Source organism: Trematomus bernacchii, unplaced genomic scaffold (assembly GCF_902827165.1).
Source record: "Trematomus bernacchii unplaced genomic scaffold, fTreBer1.1, whole genome shotgun sequence".
Taxonomy (NCBI): domain Eukaryota; kingdom Metazoa; phylum Chordata; class Actinopteri; order Perciformes; family Nototheniidae; genus Trematomus; species Trematomus bernacchii.
The window spans coordinates 4,630,102-4,654,323 of NW_022987910.1; the positions used below are offsets into that span (position 1 = coordinate 4,630,102).

Genomic DNA, 24,222 nt, shown 5'->3' on the forward strand with positions numbered 1-24,222 from the left:
GTAATAATGTTTTTTATGTTCATTTAGATAATATACTGATTTTAGTGTGCAGCTTAATATTTCTCTTTCAGAATTCTATTCTTAATCAAGGGACCCTATACTTCAAATCCATCCAATAATAATGATTCCAAAGGTTAACTGTTATACTCTTTATTGGCAGCAAAGTACAAACTTTATGAGACTGCTGTCAACATCAAAAAGAGCGGCTGGACTGAGGTATGGCTGTGGGCGTGGTGTGTGTGTGTGTGTGTGTGTGTGTGTGTGTGTGTGTGTGTGTGTGTGTGTGTGTGTGTGTGTGTGTGTGTGTGTGTGTGTGTGTGTGTGTGTGTGTGTGTGTGTGTGTGTGTGTGTGTGTGTGTGTGTGTGTGTGTGTGTGTGTGTGTGTGCGCGCATGTGTGTGTGTTAGTGGGTGGATCTGTGGGGTTGGAGTTTGTTCCAGGCACAGTTAGGGCCACACACACTCATCTGTACAGAGGTAACACAGAGCCTTCAGCAGCTCAGGTGAGTAATCATTTGCTTTTCAAAACAATTGTTAAATTAAATGTGCATGTCATAAAAATAATTCTGTTGTGTGCATGTGTGTCCGCTATAAACTGTTACTAATCATAGGACCAAGTTCCTCACAAGTACAATCTAAATCTGTGTTTTGCAGGTGTTAGTTGATGTCTATCTACCATGTCTACATTTATCTGTTCTTAACCAAGTTGCTCCATTATTCACTGAGGCAAATTGCAAACGAGGTTCGATAATATGTTGTAAAGGTACTGTATGTTATAGGACAGACAGTTTTCTGTTCTCACTAGTCTTGGTAATTGAAATCTAATAACAGTAATGCGCTTTACGGGTAGTATTGTTATGTGGAAAAATCATTGCGTATCATTACTTCATTATTAGTCAGGCGTCACCAAAGCCTTTCTTCATTGCACCATCTATAACCTCTATCAAACTGTGCAAGGTTCAAGGTTAATGAAAGCGGAAGCTGTTTCATATGTGTTCATATATTAATGAGTAACATCCTAGTATGCCCATATGCTCAGTGGTGCATTGAATAGGCCCAGACACATAATAGATGAAAGCACCGAAGTCCACAATTCACAGCGGCGCACTTAAACAAAATGGAGACAGGAATGGAATTTTTAGTCTGTTAATCTGTGTAAGTTAATGATTATAGGTCAGGAGATGTAGATCAGACGAGACGCTTGTGTGTGTCTTTGTGTTTGTAAAGGATGCAGATAGAAAGGGATGGGGGAAGAGGATCAATATTGCTATTAGCCTCTTAAAGTTTCAGTGGAGAGCAGGGATGTCACTTTGCTCCTAAGTCTGTAGTAGAGGTACGCAGAGAGGCAATTTGTTCGGACATATAGAGTTTCCAAGCTGTCAACTCCATCTCATCTAAAGTGAAAAAGCCAATTTAAAACAGCCTCTAAAAGTCTTTAATTAAAATGGAGTGACTATTGAAACCAAATCCATACTAATCTTCCTCCCTGCAGCAACAGTTTTCAGATAGCAGACCTCATCGTGAATACTTGTATGGCTAGTTTCCAAAAACAAATGTTCCTGGTTAAATTATTAAATACAACAGATGTGGACGGATCGCCAGCTGCAGGCTGCTGCAATCACCAGCCTTTTGTTAACTGTTTGCATTATGTCTCTCCAGTTTTGTCAACTGAATACACAAACAGACCAGCCATCATGTCTTCCAAAGGTAAGTTACACAGCTCCTGAACTGCTGATTATCCACAACCAGGAGTGTGTAAGAGAGCCACTTTAATATGACACCATTTTAGTGACACAATCTTTTCAAGATCACAGCCAGTCTGATTCTGAGTCAGTGTAAATCATGCACCTGGGCAAAGAAAAGGTTGACTTATTAACTGCTAACAGTGCCTGGAGTATGCTGGGCTGGGCATTAATGAACAACAATATGATAACATGATGAGTCTATATATCCATCTATAATGTGGAAGGCAATGGATGAAGGCAGCCCTGTAGAGGGAGCAAAACACGTTACAATGTTGGGTATTGATTACTTATCATGTCATTATTAATTATTATTTGTGGGAACATTTGTAGTTATGAATCTGATTTCCAGCTTCTATGTCAAACGGAAAATAGCATGCTGTCTGTGAAAAACACATACAGGGAATGGACCAATGCTGCTTATGACTATTTTCTCAATTTTCACAGTTAGACAGCAAGTCATTCAGGCAATAGTTTCTACATCAGTACAGGTTGCTTTAATATTACTTTGTCAGTAGTTTCAATGAAAGTGCAAAATAAATAGAACACCTTATATTTGCTGCAGAAGTTATGTTGATGTGGAATAACTGTGTGTTTCTATTTGGTTTATACTCATGTCCATTCTCTACTTATCTGCAGATACCGACATTGACCTTGATGCAGACTTTGTATACGGTAAGTAACTAGAACTTTGAAAGTGTATCTGCACAGATGTGGTTTAAATATTTGACCTCTGACCGTCTGAAAAAGACAATGTGGAAAGCATGCACAGGTTATAAGGAGAGTTTCAGCAAGCACATGTGGATGTTAGATGGGCAAATAAAATAAGAGACAAAGTGGAGGGATATATCGGAAGCTAGTTTGTGAGACTCATGCTCTGATGACATTGTTTTTTATTTTATTTGTAGACTACTATACACTACGTGTCGCGGGTCTTGCCTTTGCAGGAATCATTGTGTTCCTTTCCATCATCATGTTGGCAGGTAAGTCAACAGCAATACATCCTATGTGATATTGTGTGTGTGTTTTAGTGTGAGTCTGATGGAGGGGGTGCAAGCAGACCAAACAGCGTGAAACAGAAGACGCTCTAAGGTTTATGTGTTTGTGAATGGGATTGGGATTTAAAACAGAGTAGTTAAATGCAAACAAAAGTTTTTCTTTACCCATTTCTTCTTGAATAATTGGGGTTGAAATGTATCGCTTGCTCCCATACTAAAGCTCTGTTTCAATCAGCGTTGTCTTTAGAGCAGCTTTGAAAGAAAAGCACAATACTTATTGACTTTAGTAATAACTAACCACTCAATCTATTTCTTTAAAGGCAACAAGATCGTCAACTGTGGCAAATCCAAGGTAAGAGGGCCATGTTAGAGAGCTATATTTAAAGGCTTTATAATGACATCTGCTGGTCATACAAATATGTATATACACTTTTATTTTTTTAAAGGTCAAAGTTTTAACTTCTGCATACTTCAGGTTAAATGTGACATACTTTTCTTAAATGCTGACCTTAACATATGATTAATTTAAATATGAATATGTAAGCAAACCTCCAGAAAGCAATGACAAACTGTTGTTTTATCACCTCCAGCCAAAACCGGTTGAAGAGGCCTAAACTGAAGAGAACAGGCCAGGACCCCAGGAGAGTGCTACAATGTGCTACAATGCTGTTATTTCTGTAAGAATGTGAGGATTTTTTACTAATAAACTGTGCGTAACCTTACTGTGTTTATGTTTCATTTGGCATTGCTGCTGCACTAGACCATTTGGATATTGAATTATTTTTTAAATATTTATGTCCAGAGAGGTTACATTTGTCATTCAACAACAAAATGTCAGTTGCAACTTTAATCTAGTCATACAATACCAACATATAAAATAACAATAATTATAGAAAAGTACTAGAAATATATGTTATAGCCTAAACTAACACTATAGTATATGCTTAATGTACAATTATTTTCAATTAGAAAAAAGATTAAAAAAAGAAAAAGGGAATTAAAAATACTATTAAGATATCACCAAAAAAAAGAAATACACCAAAATGCTGTGCTCCAAATCACGTGATAAACTGGCAAATCAAACAAGCGCTCCTGCCTGAAAAGGACACGCCCCCCAGGTGAGATCACCTTTATGATAGTTCCTCCTTCCGGTATGCTCCTTTTTTTCTTTTTTACTTTAGCGTGTGTTGTTCTGTGAGTCGACTACCTCATTTGTTATTCATGTTAATAATTGTGTAGTTTATTTGCTTAGCTATAAAGCACAAATTAATATCAAAATGTCAACCAACAAATCAAGGGAAATAAAAGTGCTCTTGAAATCATGCCTGGTCTTGTATCTCACTCTCAAGTGGTAGTTATACGTTCACCATTAGAAGTGGTTTAGGTGTTATTTTTATCCATTATTCCCTCTAAAAAGGACAGAAACCCAATGAAAAGCGGATGCTAATGTATGGTTCCTTGGAGCTGTGATAACCAAGACGAGCACAAGGTGGCGTCATGGGACCAGCATGACTACAACTCCCCTCGCCAGCCGACAAGAAGAGTGGAAGCTGCTGACAAAAGCGAGGGAAATGTGCCCATATCGCTCACTGTGGGAAAGAACAAGTAGGTGGACCAAAAATAGCTTTGCTCGTCAAAGTTTTGAAGGATAGTCACGGATATTCCCACGAGCTATAAATTAGACAATATTCTGAGAAATACTAATGTTGATAGTGAAGATTACAACAGCGATTAAATACAAAAAGAGCGGCACAAATAACTGCAACAGCAAACAGAAAAAAACATGCCAAACCCTGAAACTTGAAGAAGACCACCCACAGTGGCATTAGCAGTTTTAACATTTTAAGGCTGTAAGGTCCTTCATTAAGTTACATTCACTGATCCTGACGACTTTAAACAGGACGTCCCGTTCTGCAGCTAAAGCCGAGCACTGGCATCACAGGCCTCTGTTTTTTCATCCTGCAGCACAGCTGACAAAGCGCATTAATCATACCGCCAGAAAACTGCGCATGATTAATTATCCCTCCCTGAATAAATAAGTCGTTACAGGCAGAGACAGGAGCTGTCAACTGGGTGAGTCCCAAGGACCCCCTGCTCTCTCTCCGTCTCTATTTGTAGGTGAAAAATGGAGGCCCGAGCTGTAAAAGTTAACACAGCCTGCAGCCCAGCGGTGGAGCAGGCGGTTTTACCGGTTGGGTCCCTCAGGGCTCAGGTCAGCTGCTTTCCATAAGGGCTTCAGTTGAGGTAAGCATGAGAAGCAATTTATCACACTTCACCCAAGCTGATAACATCTCAGCACCAAGAGGAGGTTTGGAGAACAACACAGAAACAAATGCAGGACAGGTGTGAGAGGGCTGATCAGTTACTGTTCCCATAAGCATTTAGAGTGGCTGCTGTTATTTGCTGAGACTCATGGAACACAGCTGTAGAGTGGATGAAATGTGGTTTCCTTGCCTGGGTGGAGTTTTTTTTAAGGGCAAGAAGATGTTGACAAAGTAGTATACACACTTCATGACAAGTGACTAACTCCAAAATTGTTCTGCTGGTTGCTCCTTACTTTGTTACTTCCACTTTTTTAGTTGGTACAGTGTGGCTGCATTTAAAATGTAGTTTAAGTTTTGAATTATGCACCTGTAGATTGTGGTCAGTTATAGTTTCATCTATGGTTTATTTTTCCATTTGAAACGTTAGTTTTAACAAACACTCCTCAAATAGGAGTTTTGTGTAGTCATTGTAGATTATTGTTAGCCAATGATTGACCTGGATTGACTTCAATTGTCCAGTACGAGGGATACTCAAAATAAACTGCATTGTACTTAATGGTCGTTACCATAGGAATCATCAGCAAACTCAACATTGTTAGTTATTGATATGTTTTTAGTTTTGGAAGGAAGCTACATCATCATGATTTGGCTGCACAGGCAGAGTTGTACATGCTACTGTAATATGATCAGTACATTGTTTGTTTGAATCTTTCCTTTGGATTTGAATAAGAAAAATAGAAAGTAAGACCAGGGTTGTCTTCAAATAAATTCATTCTAAACTTGCCTTGGTCACTATGGTCCAGCAAATTCAGTTGTCATAATCACCATGCTGTCAAATCACAGTTTTAAAAAATGTAACTGGTGATGCAGCCTTTGAAGATCAGTTTTATATTATCACATGCAGTTTATCTGACAATGTAATTGTTTTTGAGCGTTTAGTGTGTGTCTATAGTGTGTGTTGTATTGTTACCGTAGGCCTCCATGTGAAACAAGTTGACAAATAAGACAAGTTCAGGAGTGTTAAAGCGTGGGAAAGTGATAAGATCAAAGCACACAGGGTCAAGATGGAAAGTGTGCCTTCGGCTAAGATCTACAACGTCCTTTCGCACCTGCCAACTATTTTCTTTCTTTCTGTCTCTCTAACGCATTGGTTTATTGTTGACTCAATGTGATGTAACAGACCAGAACTGTAAAGTTTTGACTCTAAACAGTAGTTTATTTATGTTTGTGATGATGTATGGCAGTTAGTATGCAAAGTACTTTCTACATTCCTTTTGAATGACCAGATACACATTTTCAGAAACACACTTTGTTTTTGCCTTTGCGGTTAATGGAGGAGTGCACCTCAAATCTGTGATTAATTTAAGAAGGTTTCATAAATAGGACTCTGTTGGTTTGGCAAGGATAACTCAATGATTGTTATAACTGACATTAATCAGGTCACCTATTATGCAAAATCCACTTTTTCATGTCGTTTACATATAAACATGTGTCCCCTCTGTGTAAAGAGATTCTGAAAGTTTCAAGAAAAAAGATTCGCTCACTTTTTGTCCTGATCCATTTATATAAAAACTGAAAATGAGCTGATCAGATTTTGGCCACTTTATGATGTCATAACGATTGTTTAGCTTGTGTAACCATTAGCCAATAACCAACCAAGGTGACCCCTACCCCCAACCCTAACCCCCCCCCCCCACCTTATCATCTTAATATCCTCCTAGAGCACCATTGTGTTTTTTTTTAACAAATATCTCTCAGAGGGGCGTGGGGAGTGGCTCCTTATTTTCATCTAAAGTAAAAGACAGAGAATCAGCACTTTTGGAACAGGGCTGAAACAGAGGGGATTATGGGATGCTGCAATGCATTATCTGTTTGGTATTTTGAGCAAATAAATTCAGAGACATCTGAGACCTATAATATATTGATGAAAAACAGTATAATAGGGGACCTTTAAAACAAATGACTTTTTGTTCTTCTTGGAAGGGGAGATAATTGATTAACAGGCCAGATGTTGGGCATTATTGATCTATGTATCAACACCTTGAACTGTTGCATAGGTTAGTTTGCACCACAACAAAATAGCTAAGATCACCTAAATAGCAGTGTACAGTATGATCGTCTAATGATAACATCTTTAATTGTGACCACTGGGTGTCACTAGATATCTCTGATCAATATCTCTGTACAAGCTACAACCACATTCATCTGACTCAGTCTTTAATATATTCAAATTCAAATGTTCATCATTAACGGAGCTGTTCAAATTTCATTCTCTTCGTTATGCTTTAGGAAGACAGTCAAAGTCGAAAAGTGTGTTTGTGTGTCACCCACTGCGGAGCGAGATCTGCGGGTCTCTAGGTTGGTCCCACAGAGGACGCCTCTAGCGGCAGCCATCTTGGAAGTGGTGGTATCGCCCTGGCACGGTGTGTTTTTGTCTGCAGGCGTTCTGTCTGCCTCAGAATCGCACTGTTTCCCATTTTTTCTATCGCTTTTTCCACCTTATCGTCTTTCTTCCCCATCTCCCTTGCCTCCCTCCTCAGCCATTCAAATAGTCTAATTTGCAAATGTGAAAAAACAAGTGAGGAGGAAAAAAGAGAGAAATGGAGAGATGAACCTCCAGCTGAAGAAGGTGCCCCCCTACACACACAAACCACCTCCGCCCCTCACCCCATCCTCTCGTTATCCTCCCCAGCTCATTTGAATAAATTAACACCCCTTGATGTCTCATGTGCACGTGCATGTACTCTTATGCAAAAACACACATACGCAAGCACGTACACACTCAAGCAAATACACACTCCCAAATGCATGTGCATGCAAACCCGACTGTAGGGAAGGAGAGCCGCCAGAATGATATGTCCTGCTCTTTGCCGCCATGTAAACATGCACACACTCTCTAATGTGCTGATACACACTCACACATCTGCCACAACAATCACGCATGCTTAGTTTAAAGACAAACACAGTCCATTGGTAGGTGCCTTCCTGTTAATGTACTGCGGCAGGGTGGTGTGTGTGATTCATATTAGCCTAATGCAGTGGCTCGTTCATTCACGGCGGTCCGCAGAGCTAGCTTAGCGGCCCCGATGAGAAACAGGAGTTCTGCAGCACATTGCTTGGCTTTGACCATGTTAGGGACTAGCACTTAACACAAACTGCAGTTTTTGTGTTTTCTAACTGTTTCTTTAACACAATAAGTGCTCAATTGTTGTCATCATCCTGTGTTTTGCCTCTTTTAGCTCCTGTTACCAGAATCCTACAGCATTGCCCGTATTCCTGCACTTCCCCCCCCATCCTCATTTGATCCCTTTGACCTTGTACAGAGCTGAGCACTAGTACCATGTGCCCTCTTTCTCCCCTAATTCCGACCTTGCTATGGTTTCCCTGGGCTGCAGGGCTTTGCATTAATACTGGATACATTAGCACTAATATGATCCTAGCATGTAGTCGGGGCCTGAGGGGAAGCTTTGATTGTCTGAGCATTAACATTAACATCCACATTAACTTATCCGCCTCATCACTCTCTCTGTTTGCCCCCCTACCCCTCCCTCTTCTTTCTGTTTCTCTGCTGCCTGGCTCACCCCGATTCTTCCTCAGTCAACAAACTCTCTCACTCCCCTTATTTCCTATCTCCTTCCCTATCTCCAGGCAACGACGGAGCAGAGTGATGGAGATGAGTCACATGGTGCTGTTTTTTAGTGGCGTGGTGGCAGCCTGTCCTGGGTCCTTTCCTCAGTGACAGTCGCTCGAGCTGTCTGGGAGCTTCTTGCCTTTTCCCTGGCCTGGCTGGCCCAGCTCAGCCTGTCAGCCTCCATGATGATCACTGGCTGACAGTACAACCTGCTTGGTGCTGTCAGGCCGACTCACATCAGCCTCTTAAGCAGCTCGCCACACTGCCTTTTGAAGTCCTGACAGAGTCCTTCATGTGTTAGTATACAGGGCTGCAGGGTGGAGCCTGTGTGTATGACGAGTTTGGTTTGAGTGTCAAGGTGTTGGGTGCTGTTACATGACTTTGGGAAGGGAGAAATACCCAATGCTGTGACAGATTATTTGTTTCACTCGGCATACACTACAGGCTGCACTTGTAAACCTGGACTATGGTTACTGACTGGGGGATGTGCATAAAGCTGTGTTCATTTATAAAAATAATTTTGGAGTACACATGCGGATGTAGAGAATGTGTAATGGAAGTGCTCATGCACACTCTATACTTGTCCCTTTCGCCGCGCTGTGTTTGTGGGTCTGTTTGAAAGAGAGCCAGACATAAGAGGGTGCGTGGGTGTGTGTGTTTCCACCTGTTACATAATAAGAGAGTGGAGGCACAGTGTGCTCCCTTGCCTGCCACACTACAGCGGCTCTTCAGTGGGAGTGAGAGAGGCCACAGCTTGCCTCAGCTCCATTCCACAACCAGGACTGCGTTTGGTTACGACACTCAAAATGCCACATTACAACACTGAGAGACACAGAAAGAGTGATGTTGGAGGTTATGTCAATTAGAAGGTGTCTGATGTTGGAAAAGTAGTGTGACTGAGTGGACAACGAGTAGAGTTTGGACTAAAATGGATGAACAACAATCCGCTGTGCTTTAGGGTTAATATTATTGTCTGTTGATTATTCAGGAGTTGAACTGAATGAAAGTAGAGAGGAAAGTATTTAAAGAAGCAGTTTTGAAACCGTGCCGTGTATTATTCTCTGAGGCCATGTGGGTCTGTTGATTGTTTTTTCTTTTGTTATTGATTTAAAGTGAAATATGACTGTACAAAAGTGGTTGGGAGAAAATTAAATGATGGAAAAGTTTGTAGATCAGCCAGCACAGTGTTACTGCAACTGCACCAGATGGGGCTTTCACTCCCACTTGGGCTGCTGATACTAACATGCATAGTTAAGATTATAATGAACTATTTTGAATATTTAAAACATACACTATTTACATACTAGAAAACCATCAAACTGAAGTCAGATTTAGATTGGATCTTGGTAAGGTGCTAAATCCGATTCACCCCTGTTGTCTTATTTAAGTAGTTAGCAATATATTAAACTCACATTGTTCTCAAATATTATAATGCATCCGGCAATATTTGTCATAGATTTTTAATATAACTTAATGGTTAAGAATCAGAATCAAGTTTAGAATCAAGTTTATTGCCAGGCAAGTTTACACGTACAAAGAATTTGCTTTGGTGTCTGGTGGTGCAAACTTAAAAAATCTAAGAAAATACGTTTAGATGGTCTTCTCTGGTAAAAGAGCACAGTATACAACACAAAACAGAGAGGAACAACACTGAGGAAGCCATCTTCAAAGCCATCTTCCTTCCTTAAGATAAAAGTACAATACGTTTTGTTCAGAGATTCACAATTCTCAAGTCTGTAACCAACAAGGATTACACAGCGCCCCTGTTTGAGTTCAAGTGTGTCAAAGTGTGAGTGTCACTGATAACATTTTATTAATTGATTGACCATATTACAGTATACGCACCCTTTCATTAAGACTGGTTGCAGTTAGTGCTTTAATTTTAAAACGTTTCAGTCTGCTTTGAAAAAAAGTGATGTGAGTTGGTTGTGACACTCAGCGCCGCGCACATTCCCCCTCTCCCCTTGACTGAAACAGAGGCTGCAGCTCTCCTGCGCTCCCTCTCCTCTTCACCTGGACTTCGCACACCTCACTCACTCCCGTCTTCTTTCTAACATTACAATGGCCCTTTCTATTGGTTTTCCTTTGACTCTCTTTGCTCTCCACTGCAGCAATGACAACTGATGTATGCAAATTATTGAGATGATTTGCATGGGAAATACACGAAGGCATTTCCCCCAAACGGCTGTTTTTACTTCTTCTTCTTCTTCTTCTTCTTCTCATAAACAACATTTAAATGACTTGTCTGGAAGCACATTTTAAACTTTGCTTTTGGGATTCCACAAAGATTTTGGAGAAGTGCGTTTAATCCAGAAGTTTTCGTCTGTTCCCCCATTCGTGCGTAAAGCTCATCTCTCCATCGCCGCTCATCATTAGGATACCGGGGGTGGGGCGACAGCAGCCTGTCCCGGTAAGGGGAGGAGAGAACAGGGAGCAGAGGCGGTACTTTCTCCGCGGCTCGTTTCTCGGCGCCGGAGAGTGTGGGACCAGGGCTGGAGAGACCGCCGGGGAGCATCAGCAGAACCAGTCCAGCACGGAGCCTTGCCTGGACGACCCCTGCGCCGTGCACTCTTCTCGGGGGACTGCACAACATTCCTGTGAAATATAACTGCTTTTAATGGCATGTGGCTTGTAACTTTACTTCTGCTGTATTCTTTGCAAGAAGGTAGGTTGGCAACATGTCTTTTTAAGTGTTTCTTATCTGCATGCTGTCTCCTCCACAGTGAAGCTGAAGTTGGCTGTGCATGTTTATTAGCTTGTCATGTTGAAAAATGATGTTTGATCGGATTGATTGGCATCACAAAAGAAAGGCAGAAATGACAAATATAACTCTGAATCACCTTCTGAAGAAGAATGTTAACTTTTTCTTTATGTTTTGAAGTGATGTTGTCCTGATCTGCCTTAATTTTCCTCCTAAACGAGTGCTCAGATTGTCTTGCGTTCTCCATGCCTCATAATGATCAGCTGATAATATGATTAAAAGCGATCACAAAGGGGATCATGAGCTTAAAATCAATATGCACTTAATTTGGACGAACAGTGATAAAAAACGATCTGAAAAGTGTACACTGCGTTTGTCAAGAGGAAAAAGACAACGGCATTTGCATTTTGCATAATGAATATGTGGAGGTGTCGTGAATATGGAGGCTGTTGAATAGGAGAGGCTGATAAGGATCTGCAGGCGCGCGCACGGGTATACGGGCGACCTCGAGCGTTGATGTTGGCCACAGCTGTAGGGTGTTTACTCGCAAAAGTCCAAGAGGGCAGAGGAGTTTAATGTATTTGCTGACTTTTCTGCCCTGTCCTATCACAAATAAGATGTTGCCGTTTGTGTGTGTGTGCGTGCACGCGCTCGTGGGGAGGAAGATAGAGGAGGGGTCCCTAGGGGTTAACGCATCCTTTTTATCAGCTATTTTCCCTAAAGGAACACTGAAACAGAGCATTAACATCAGTTTGTGTGGGTGCATGTGTGTGTGTGTAGCTGTGTGGCAACAAGGGTCAATACATTTTATGAGAGACGTGTGAACTGATGCTGGGGGTATTGAGCGCTGGCCTTTAATTTCTAGATAATGTGCCCCAGTTGGATATATAAAATACGAGGCAATATATCGTAGTTTGTTTTCTTTGATCATATGTAGAAGTGTCAGTGTATGCAGACTCAGTTGTTATCATCCCTGGTCTAATTATTCATCCACCATTTTCTGTGGCACCAGATTCCACTGATTGGCTTCGCTCTAAATACTGCAGATGGAAGAGAATGACTCAGGTTGCTCTTTAAATATACAGTGATCTGCTCTTTTTGTTATTTATGAATTTATATAAATAACAACCACAATTTGGAGAAACAATATTTTGTATTTTCCTTAACATTTCATCGTTTTTTTTATACGCACAGTTCTGTAACTGGACATGCCTCATTGTAAACCTTATTAGTTGACGCATTTGAAATCATCTTTAGCATTTGTTTATAATTGTGGGCAGCACGCGTGTGTCATGGTCCTGGTCTCATTGGCCTTGGCAGTGCCCTCTGCCAGGCTGCAGCGAGGACTTTTGTGTTGTTCTTGTTGTATGTAATTGGATTACAGGGTCTATTTCGATTATACACACTGTACATCGCCCTGTCCCGTGACTGAACGAGGTGTGTGTGTGTGTGTGTGTGTGTGTGTGTGTGTGTGTGTGTGTGTGTGTGTGTGTGTGTGTGTGTGTGTGTGTGTGTGTGTGTGTGTGTGTGTGTGTGTGTGTGTGTGTGTGTGTGTGTGTGTGTGTGTGTGTGTGTGTGTGTGTGTGTGTGTGTGTGTGTGTGTGTGTGTGTGTGTGTGTGTGTGTGTGTGTGTGTGTGTGTGTGTGTGTGTGGAGGAGGGTTGGGGGCTGCAAACAGCCACTGGAGCGGAAAGAGTGCTTGAGATGGGAGAGATGTAGATAACGCAGTGGAAAACAAACTTCCATTTTCCGTTGTTTTTCAACGCCATGTTCCGCTCATTTTGCACGATTCGACTGTGGTGTATGTACTCATGTGGCTGCTGTGTATTTTAGAGATGTATCATTTTTAATTAACTTTATTTTGAAATGCAAAGGTAGGTCTATTATCATACATGCATATGCATTAGTACTGCGTATTTTCTGACTCGGCCGCGCCTCCTAGAATGGCACACAACTCTGCTTATTTTTCACACCAGTATGAAGATATATTTCAGATCACCCCACTAGATCATTTTAAAGATTTAGTACTCTTTTTTTTAAATCTTTTTTTTTCTGTCATTAATTCGTGAACATTAGATTCTTACTGACCGCCTTTGCTTTGGTTTGTCTGAATATCAGCACACCTGCACCCATGAGTGCGGAGAGGAGTAGGAGAGGGGTAGAGAGATAGAGGGAGAGGAGGGGGGAGGATACAATAATTCTTCTTTGTCATGATTTGGGATGTTGCTTGTCATTTTATGGAAATACAATTGAGACAAACTCAGCTGAGGGATGTGTGGGAATCTACTCTCAGGCCTGATAGGCCAGGAGAGGGCCTTAGAAGTTGGAAAGGCTAAAAATAATTATTACAATTAATATATTTCTAAATCAGTAAGAAACAACGACAGTCGTTTTGGTGTGGAATTTGGGAGATTCAACCCGTAATTGCAATAATGGAGTTATCGAGATGAAGTGAGAGCTCTGGCTATAATTATTTCATCAATTAATGTGATTCCGGTTTTATCCAGTTTCAGTCGACAGGCCTCCTGCAACACACACTCCACATTCAACTGAACATGTTACAGTGTTCCTGCAGAGGTGTAAAACACTGCCTCATATTTTGGGTCTGCATTTGATTAAAATGTTTTGAATTTGATGGACTAAACGTCGTGTGTTTAGACCCGTAATGCGTGAGTATAGTCTTTATATAAGCAATATGACAAGATGAAATGTTTTCATGTGTGCTATTGTGTCTGCACATTTCACATTTTTTTATTTCAAAAGGATTTCACAAAAGTTTAAAATGTATTTACAAGGGGCTCTTGTGTATTATTGAGACCGGCCTGAGCAGCCGAGTTGAGGCTGTGTGTACATTTGGAATCAAAACAGTTACAGACTGGGAGAAGTGCTTGGAGGGGGAGCCCGGTAATTGCGGTATGAGTCAGACTCTGGTGGCTATAGGCTACAGCAGAGATGTCGCGTCAGGATTGGACAACTGAGGCTGTATCAAGTGATGGAAGAAACAACTTCAGAGTTTTATCCCAACTCCGCGCATATGTTTTGTGATATCAAGCATAATATCAGGGTGATTTTGTTTAGGAATTGTGCTATGTGATAAAGTTCAAGTTTCCCTGGTTTTGTCTATTTGATGGAAAGCAAACGAGGTACAGATACATGGTCAGAACTTGGAAGGGATTCTGTGTAACAGAGTCGTGAGGACTGCAGAACTATAAAGATCTGTGTGTAAAGTTCACTCATTCAGATCAAAACTGTAATTTGGATGAAGTACTTACAATTTATCCATGAAGCATTATATGCTCGATCATTTTCAAAAAATGTTCACAATAATTGAAACTTTAAATGGATCTATGTGCTATTTCTCCGGCTCGGAGTCCCCCCGTGCCTGCACCACCTGTCAGTTTTCTTGGATAGAGAGACAGCTCCACAGTATAATAGCTACATGTCACTCGCAGGTTAACTCGCCCCCCTCGTTGTGCTCCGGCGAGCAAAGCCTGTTTTCATTGTTAAGTGTTAGCGCTCTGCGTTTGGCAGTTGACCAGTGCAGCACAAACACATTCATCTGTACACGTCTGAAGATTTGTGTTCGTCTTGAAACACACGAACACCTCGACCAATCGTGAGATGATCGTTTCGGTTGTCTTAACTGCGCTCTAAAGCACTTTTTCTTAAAACGGAACGTTCTTTAAATTGATTTCGGGATATTTTTCTTTCGCTTAAGAAAAATAGGATTTGAAAAGGACTTGGTAAGAGGGATAATCGGGCTTTTAGCCTATTCATTTGTCACGCACTACTCAAACAAAAACAATCCCAACGTTCCCAAATATCTGACTGTTTATCATCACACAGTTGTATATTTTAAAGCCCATAGCAACAACATCATTATTGCACTAAGCTGTCACACAGAGAAGTGGATTTTGACCGCCCACTCAACAGGTTTTACACACAACACTAGTGTCCGGTAGCCTGGTGCCCTCTCCATTACGCACGTAGAAAGACTGATGTCGTGAACGACAAAATAATCCAACGATCACCTTTTACATCTCAAAATCGACTCTGTTTTTCACTCTTTTTCTACTTCTCTGCTATTCTGCTTACTATCAAACAATTTGTTGGCCCTGTCTCTGAGGGAGAATAGAAAAAAACACATCTCTACAAATCTGACACTCACTTCAACAACGGAAATCATCCTTTTGATGTAGGAGATGTGAATTTCCAAATACTGAAATGGCTGCCTAATATTTTACTGACACTGCATAAACTGTGTGTATGAGTTGTTTACCACCCCCTCCAACGTCCCCTATGTGTGCACGTATCCACATTTCTAATCCGCCATGCAGTTTTTCTTTCTTGACTACAGCATTTCTGCCAGTGAAATGAGACTGTTAGAAATGATTTTCTTTCTGACTTCATACAAAGGCAGAGAGACGCATTGTCATGCAACCCTAATGTATATCTCAATCTGGAGTCATTGTATAAATGAGCAGCACTCTCGAATATGATCATATCTTTTGCCTTTTATGTTCTGCCATTTTCAGTAGCATCACTGCATAGACTGTATTCCCACTGACTTCTATGCTTCTGTGTTATTTAGCATGAATGTGTTTTGTGTGCGGTTATCTGAAGTACATGGTTCACCACATAGAAAATCGACTTGCTATTATGAACATGTATATGCAATCTGAAATGCATTTATGGGACTTTGTGTGTATGTGTCTGTGTGTGTTTGTGTGTTTTGAAGGAGAGAAAGAGAGAAGGATAGGGATTTATAGCCCTGTTTTTCTATGCACGTGATGGTATGAATCTCTGTGTGTGTCTGAATGAATGTAGATGAGACAGAAAAAGCTGCATTATGCATAGCGGTTCACCATAGGCAATATCCTTGCTTCTCCAGCATACATATTCATACTCCATTTTCATATCCACTGCAAAAACAGGAAGAAAAAGTGCAAATGTATTTGAGTGTAAAGCAAGGAAAGATTTGAGACAAAAAGGAACACTGCCAAAAATAAAATAAAAATAAAAACAGAACAAAATCAATATATTTAGAAAAAGAGTGTGAGAGGTTGAGCAGACACAAAATATGTTTCTGGGGTTTTCACCCTAAATCACTTTGACCTTCTTTATTGTAATCAGTGTGCCCAGGCTTGAAGAAGGAAATCAAAATACAGGTTAGGATCGGATGAGTGCTGCTCCTTTGCTCCTTCTTTCTCTTCTGGGGATGGGGTGGAAAGTGAGCCTGTGGCTATGAAAGGACTCTGATAACCATCTGAGGTTAGATGTTGCCGAAATAAAGAGGATAAACTAGGTTATTGTGCCTCATGTTATATGCATGATATATTAACAGTTGATTATTGATAGCATTGTTTTTTTTTGTTTCCCTGTGGTCATCTTTAATGTATTCCAATTTGATTCTCTGTTGGATAAATGTATTTATGTTCATAATCATGCTACTTGATGCAGCCTACTGCATTTTTGAAAACAATGCCAATGATTGCTGTCCCATTTGTGTTCCTCAACTGTCAGATATACTGAAGAGGGAAAAGCTCCAGGGAAGACAACACAAATAAGAATTACACTATTGTCCAACAACACACTTAAGCTCTTCCATGTGTATATCACATCAAATATGACCCACAGCTGCATCCTGGGAACTTCTAAAGACAACATATGGACAAGTTTTCAATTTCTTGAAAATTCTTTGACACTCTCATACTTCGTCATTTTATTTTTGATGTTTTGAAATCAAACCATGACTGCCGTATGATGACACGTGGTCGACATCATCAGCTCACTTCCATGTGGATATACACACATGTCTTTGTGTGCATGAGTGTGTGTGTGTGTGTGTGTGTGTGAGAATTCAGTGACCTGAATTCCTACTATAGGACAAAGCGGTTAGCCATCGCATCATAAGCTGCTGCTTTTTAGAGGTTTTTTCTCTGACTTTTAGTTGGTGCATCCAAGCTGTTTTGAATTCATATTAAGGTTTTCAGTTTATTTTATTTCAATAGATTATCCCATTTTAGGGATTATTAGGAATAAGCAGTAGTTTTCCAATTTGGGAATCAGGACCCCTTTTCAGGCAATTGGTCACAAGCTGTTGAAAATGGCTAGTATAGACATTGATTTCTTTTAGGGGGGTAAAAGCCAAATGTTTGGGAGCCTCTATTAATAAGCAGTGATTCCCTACTGAGGAAACGTTTGCCCTAAAGAGGGTACTTCTGTAGTTACCAGAGAGTACCTGGATATATTGTGGAATGGCTCAGAGAAACAAAAACCAAAATAGAGATTATGATTTGACAAAAGAAAGAAACGTGAATCCACTTCTGCGCTGATGCTTATCTCAAACCAGTAATTGTTAAGCTTCAACAAGCTGACTTCATGCCTGGACACCGAGTTTTGGATTTAAAAAAGCCGGCAACAATCGAACAATGGACATAAATTGTTGACACAACCAGCTGCTGCCATACCATGTAGTAGCATGAATGCATTTACACTTGACCAAGCCTACTATATTAAAAAAAAAAAGGATACATTTTTGGCTGCATTAAACAAAACATTTGGTAGGAAAATCTGTGATCTGAACACAAGATCCTTTCCAGTTTTTTTCACAAGGACTTTTACAGCGAGAGAGTACATCGTTTTTGTCATGAAAACATTTTCCTTATAAAAATAGCATTTGCCATCAGAGAGATGCAGGTCACTGTCACTGGTATCATCTTCTAATAGCTTCCTGCTTATTTGGGCCGTATGGAAACACTTCCATGTGTTCCTCACCCAGCAGCACATTGTGGTGCTCTCCGTGGTGCTGAAAATGCAGATCACTCAGCCTAGCAGCCTGTGAGAGTGATTGACATGGATTCGAAAGGTAGGATGGATTGAACTTGACCTGAATTCAGATTTTTGAACACAGAGGATCTGCTCCAATTTTAGCTGGTAGGCAGGAGAACAACGACTCTCTACCTTTTTCGGCATCTTCGCTGTGCTTTAAGTCGCGATCACATGTTTTTGCTGTGCCACTCAGCATCTGCTGTTGGCTGAGTTTGACATCAAGAACTGAGGCAGTCATTCAACATTAACCTCTCTATACCTTTGACCTTACAGCACAACGAGATACACAGATACACGCCCCGTTGCATCCGAACACCTTTGCACCTGAGCACCTTTCCCCCCCCGACCAGCCACCCGTGCCTTGTCTACAATATCGCACTCCGGCCTAGCTCCCTGATCTCCCCTTCCGCTGCACACCCACACACACATGAGAACCAGGGAAGTCGGACACGGCCTCCCACGGCAGTGCGATTACAGAGTGGATAGACTTTGTGTGTTAAATGTGAAAGGAGATTATGTGGGTTTAACTCTCTGCGTCTGGCATACAAATTCCAATCACATAACATTGCCTGTCTCTTGTGTGGCAGAAAAAGACGAGAGGCAGTGTCTTCAAGGGGTTAGGGTGAAAGAATGATGGCAGATTGGAAACGCAAACTAAGAAGACAAAAATGAGAAGATGGAAAGATTCAGACCAATGCATAAAGTATCAAAGAACAGACAATAGAAGACAAGAAAAGTCCCCTTGTCAATTGAGATTTTTATCCCTAATCCCTGCATTTTACTTTTGAGCCTTTCCTCGTGTGATTCATCCTATTCATTCCATGTTATTAATGTCATTATGTCCTTGAATGTTCCTATTTATACTGAACAGAACAGATATAGAAATTGTCTTTTTATATCAGCCATTCATCCATGTTTTTGAGATGTATTAGGAGCTTAAAGAGACAGCCAGTGGGCTTCTGTTCCTTATTTGATAGCTATTATGTCCATTGATGTAGAGGATCTGTAGAAATTAGAGCCTAAATGACATCTGATAGTGTCTTAATATCTTCATTGATGTATCTAAGCCAACATCCTATTTTCTCCCAGAGCATAGAGAATGAAAGAGATAGGGTTAATCCAGGCATTGTTGACACAATCCAGGAAAAGGGATTAATGAAGTATCATTGTCTGAGAAGAAAGTTCTCTGGCCCGGGCCACAGCGGTTTTCTATTGGCCTCTAGCCAAGCTGAGCTCAGCACATCTTACAGTGCCTTACACCCCCACCCCCCCAGTCACAGCAAACACATACACAGAAACACACAGATCTGAAAAGATGACTACCCCACTCTCAACTGGAAGAGGGCATTTAAGAGCGAGGATATATGTTGGTCTGTCTCCCCTAGGACAGGATCTGGCTGTAGCTCTTCATCTGTGCCACAATAACAATGTTTTACAGCAAACATCTGCGGTATCCAGCTCCTCAGGCTTGTTCGGCTTTAGATGGAGAGCTACATTCAGTGGATATGACAGCCTTTGCTATCAAGCAAGTGTAAATTCTTCTGTTTCCCTGAATAACGGAGGATGTCAACAGAACAGATATGTTTGGTTGAGGAGTTGAGTTATGTGACCCGATTTTCTCTGATATTGAGAGGCAGATTTCCAAAGGGCTCTCTGGATACACATATTAGATTAAAGATATTAGGATAATGCATATGGGATGAGATGGATTTCTGCAGTTTGGCACACAGGGAGGAAGTTGTTTGGGTGGAGGTGACCTGAATGCCCGTAGATCAAACTTATATACTTTATGAGTTTGCCTGTGAGAGTTTGAGTTATATCAGGAGGTACCTTTTTGTGAGATTTGAGACTTGCCCAGTTCAAAATATCCGTTTTCCAGTGAATGTCACTAATATATTGTCAATTGCTCCCTTGAACTCACTGTGCTAAAATAACAATACAGTAAAGAAAATACCCCTAAATTCAGTTTGTTTCTTTTTTCAAATTGTCGGTTGCTTTCAAGATGTTTTATTAAACAATCTTACATTTACTGACTAAGTAAAGTACCAATTTTGATGAAATGCTTTTTATTTAGAGGGGAGTTCAGCATATTTGGTGTAAAACGTACTGTACTATTATAAAGTCATCATTTTTATTGTTGAAACGTTTTGTCATTGAGTTAGTTGGCTGATTTCCTGATCCCATACTGTACCTTACAACTTACCTTAACACTTACCTTACCTTACTAGTCAGCCAGTTTAACATACATTTAGAAAAGAAATACTCAACATTGCTGTATCATACATCTGCAAAGCACTCGTTTAAGTAAATAATTACTGCAATTGTGACTGTTAACATTTGTATACCTACATTGTGATGTTTCATCCTTGTAAATATGGCTGGTTAAGTGCTATATGTTCTTTCTTATTTTTGTACTTGGAAAATAGTTATGGGTTTTGTGTTATTGTACTCCATAATCATTTTAAGGGCACAGTCTCATATGTGAATGTTGCCTGTATGTCTTACACCAACTAACTGACTGTCTCCCTTTCTCTCATCCCAACAGTCAACAGTGAGGATGTTGTCTCTACGCGGCTGTACTTTGTGAATGCCTCCCTGCAGCGGGTGACCTTCTCCAGCTCGGTGGGGGTGTCCCTGCCCTGCCCTGCGGGCGGCGCCCCCCATGCTGTCCTGCGCTGGTACCTGGCTGCCGGAGACGACATTTACGACGTGCCCCATATCCGCCACGTGCACGCCAACGGCACCCTCCAGCTCTACCCATTCTCCCCCTCCGCCTATAACAGCATTATCCATGACAACGAGTATTTCTGCACTGCTGAGAACCAAGCTGGCAAGATTCGTAGCCCAAGCATCCACATCAAAGCAGGTGAGGGTTGAAAACAATAGACGCAAACTAAGCCAATGATGCTAAATAGTTTATGTCTGCACATGCTTTCTAAAGGTATTTTGAACTGTGACATTTCCCTCATTAAGCTTTTGGATGTCTCTTGAATCAAGTATAACTTCCCTCAAACTGCAAAGACAGAACTGGGAACTCTCTGTCAAAGTGTACTGGAACTGGAAATTGGCCCTTTCAGCCTGGAAATGAACCAGAGCAAGGTGCAACAATAGTTTGGCACAGCTCTTTGCTAACCTTCTGTAGCTCAGTAGCCTCTTCATCTCGCTTGCTAACACTATTAAGGGTTACATGTTAGTATACCCTTCTAAATCACTATCTTTAGTTGGATCAGAATCTACATTTTTCAATCAATATCCGACAAAATTGTCAATAATTTATGCCGTGCTGGTGGCTCCTGCTGGACACATGCTGTGATATAATTTAGTTTGGACTTTCATTAAAAAGGGGGACTCACAAGAGACAAATCAAAATAAGAGACATCTGCAGCTCAGATATCGTGATTATTATTCCCTTGTATCAATCATGCTTTTAAAGTGGCGGATCGCACAATTCCCATAATGCAATTAAATATTGTCTTTTATTAAATCATCCCTACCTGGTAAAAAAGCCCACATCTTTTAAACCCCACAGCTCCAGTTTGTAACACAGCCTTTTTGTTAAAAAGTTTAATTGTCAAGCTCAATCTGAAATAACCCGGACCCCTTCAAGAGAAGGTATAGGTTATCTTTTTGGTAATTCCCAAATACATCACTTTGCTAAATTATTATAATAGTAGATCATAATAGAGCACTTTTCTTTGATGCACGTGTTGTGTCATTGAAATCGTCATGACAGCATTACCTAGTTACTGTCCGGCATTTGAAAATATGGTCACCTAAACGGCAGTCATATTAGCATCTTCAACCAACAACTTCTCTCAGTGGGGGGGAAGTTTCTCAAAGTGCGGCATCTTGACCCTTTGTATTAAAAATCCACTAGAAGACAGACACGCAGCTACAAAGACAGTTGGTTTGTTGACCTGTCCGCACTCCCTGCCAAGGTCAAAGCTGGAGAGAGGCGCTGAACACACTGAGGGAAGATGTTGCTGCTGTTTCTCACACTTATCACGCACACACATAAACATTATGAACACATGCATATGACCTAATGTGGTACACACGGCATACACGTGTATACAACAGACGAGCGTGCATGTTTGTCCACACGCATATGCACGTGCACGCACCCACTCAGACTCACACACTTACATGCACACCAGCCTGTGTGTAGCCCATGCCAGCAAGCCTCCTGTCTCCCAGTCTCTCCATCTGTCCATGGACTGGAAGTCCCCTAACTACACGCACACACACATGCACACACAGACACACACAGACACACAAATGCACACACACACAGCCATTTTCGTCAAGCTGGCTCTTGGTGTTTAGTTGCCAGCTCTTTGTCAGGGTGTTTGGCAGGAAGGATTTTTGGAGAGTCAGCTACAGACATGGAAAGATGTGAACAGAACCATGAAAAAAAAAGTGGATTTTCAGGTCATGGTAATAGCCAGGCAGACATTTTGACTGTGTTGATCAATCCTGCATGAAGAGACAGTCAGCAGTTCCCTACCCCACACATGGATACGAGAACAATTAATTCTCCAAAATGCTGCCGGATTGTCTCCCTCACACCACACAAACACAGACACACACACGCACACGCACATACTCTCTCTACAAACACACCCATATAGCCTGTGTGGTCCCTAGAGGAGGACAGTCCCTCCAGCGTGAGAGTGACCTTCTAGCCAGCCTCGGTGTTGGGATGACCTTCCTGCCCAAATAATTACAACAATTAATCAATTAAATGCTGAGGCAATCACAACTCCACAGCTCCATAACCAGGGCTCACGTGCATGTGTGTGCACCTCATTACCTCCAAAGTCCTACGCAACACACACATGCTCACGTGCATGCTCACACACATACACAACACTGCAGTTGCCATGGGCGACAGAGGCGTGAGCGCCAGGGTGTGGCATTCCCTGTCTCAGGTGGCGCAGGAGAATGATGGCAGCTGACAGCTCGCAGTGTGACACCCCCCCCAAAAAATCTACCCCACTCCTTGCCATCCGTCTCGTCCTTCCTTCTCTTCACATCTTCAAATCTCTCTCCATCCCTCCCCCTCTTTCTCACCCTTTCCCATGCATGCTGACTGTGGGCCAATAATAGCACTAGCACCTGTCTGGAAATCTCTGCATTTATGAAAATCACTATGTGGTCTCCCTGATCTGTATTTTTAAAGTTTTGATAGACAGCTCACATATTTTGATTAATAAATGAAATTAGGACATATGTTATTTTATATGATATTAATATTATACAATTTGTATGGGCATCCCGATCATGGTCTTTGAACCGGACTCATTCTCATACCGTACCAGCGTGTTAGCAGATTTTATCTATTTTTCTTTCCGATTTTTAAACCACTACAAATATTGATGTTTCAAATATTATTGTTAAATACATACGAGGAATAATTTCTTAAAAAATAAATGTGTTGTTAGTTTTACCTTCATGTGACTGTAATGATCTGTGGAGGTTGCGACTTCTAGCAGTTTTGAAACTGTCAAAGTTTACACATCATCCTCAACTATTCTTCCCTTCAGAAGGATAATGATGTCTATCGGTTTAGTCTCCTAAAAGATTTGCAGTTTATAAACTGAGTATTTTCAAGGAAAAAAAGGCGGTGAAAAATCTATTTCACATTGACAAAAAAATCTGTATTAGGCCATTTTTGTGAATTGGATTGTAAACCTTACAGCTCTCTGTGTGTTTGTAAAACATTCGGCAGTTTGTCAGCATCTATAAGGCCTTTCTCTATTTAAAGGATCCCATCTCCTTTCACATCTGAGCATCTTTTCCAAATGCATTTCTTCACATCCATCTTTAGAGATACACATTATGTCAGAAGTGCTATAAGAGTCTGAGGATTTCAAAGCCCTGTGCTCCCAAGTCCTCTTTACTCAAAGTTAATAAAAGAAAATTGAGGACACCTGTTCAATGAGCTCACCTCAGCTCCCCTTTGTTCCCAGCATGACACCCAAACCAATGTAGGCCCGGGCCAAGACAGCAGGTGTTTAGATCGCTCTCCTCCATCTGCCCTCCTCATCTTATCTCT

General features: G+C 41.1%; 1 protein-coding gene across 2 annotated transcripts in view; it reads left to right on the forward strand.

The window, feature by feature from the left end:
* Positions 1-11,084: 11,084 nt before the first annotated feature.
* The window catches only part of LOC117470313 (Down syndrome cell adhesion molecule-like protein 1 homolog), a 96,580-nt gene continuing 83,442 nt past the window's right edge, over positions 11,085-24,222 (forward strand). For both annotated transcript variants that reach the window (XM_034115043.1, XM_034115044.1), the window contains exons 1-2: positions 11,085-11,298; positions 20,710-21,030. In XM_034115043.1, coding sequence (XP_033970934.1) covers positions 11,256-11,298; positions 20,710-21,030 — 364 coding nt within the window. In that variant the 5' untranslated portion in view covers positions 11,085-11,255. The remainder of the gene's footprint in view (positions 11,299-20,709; positions 21,031-24,222) is intronic.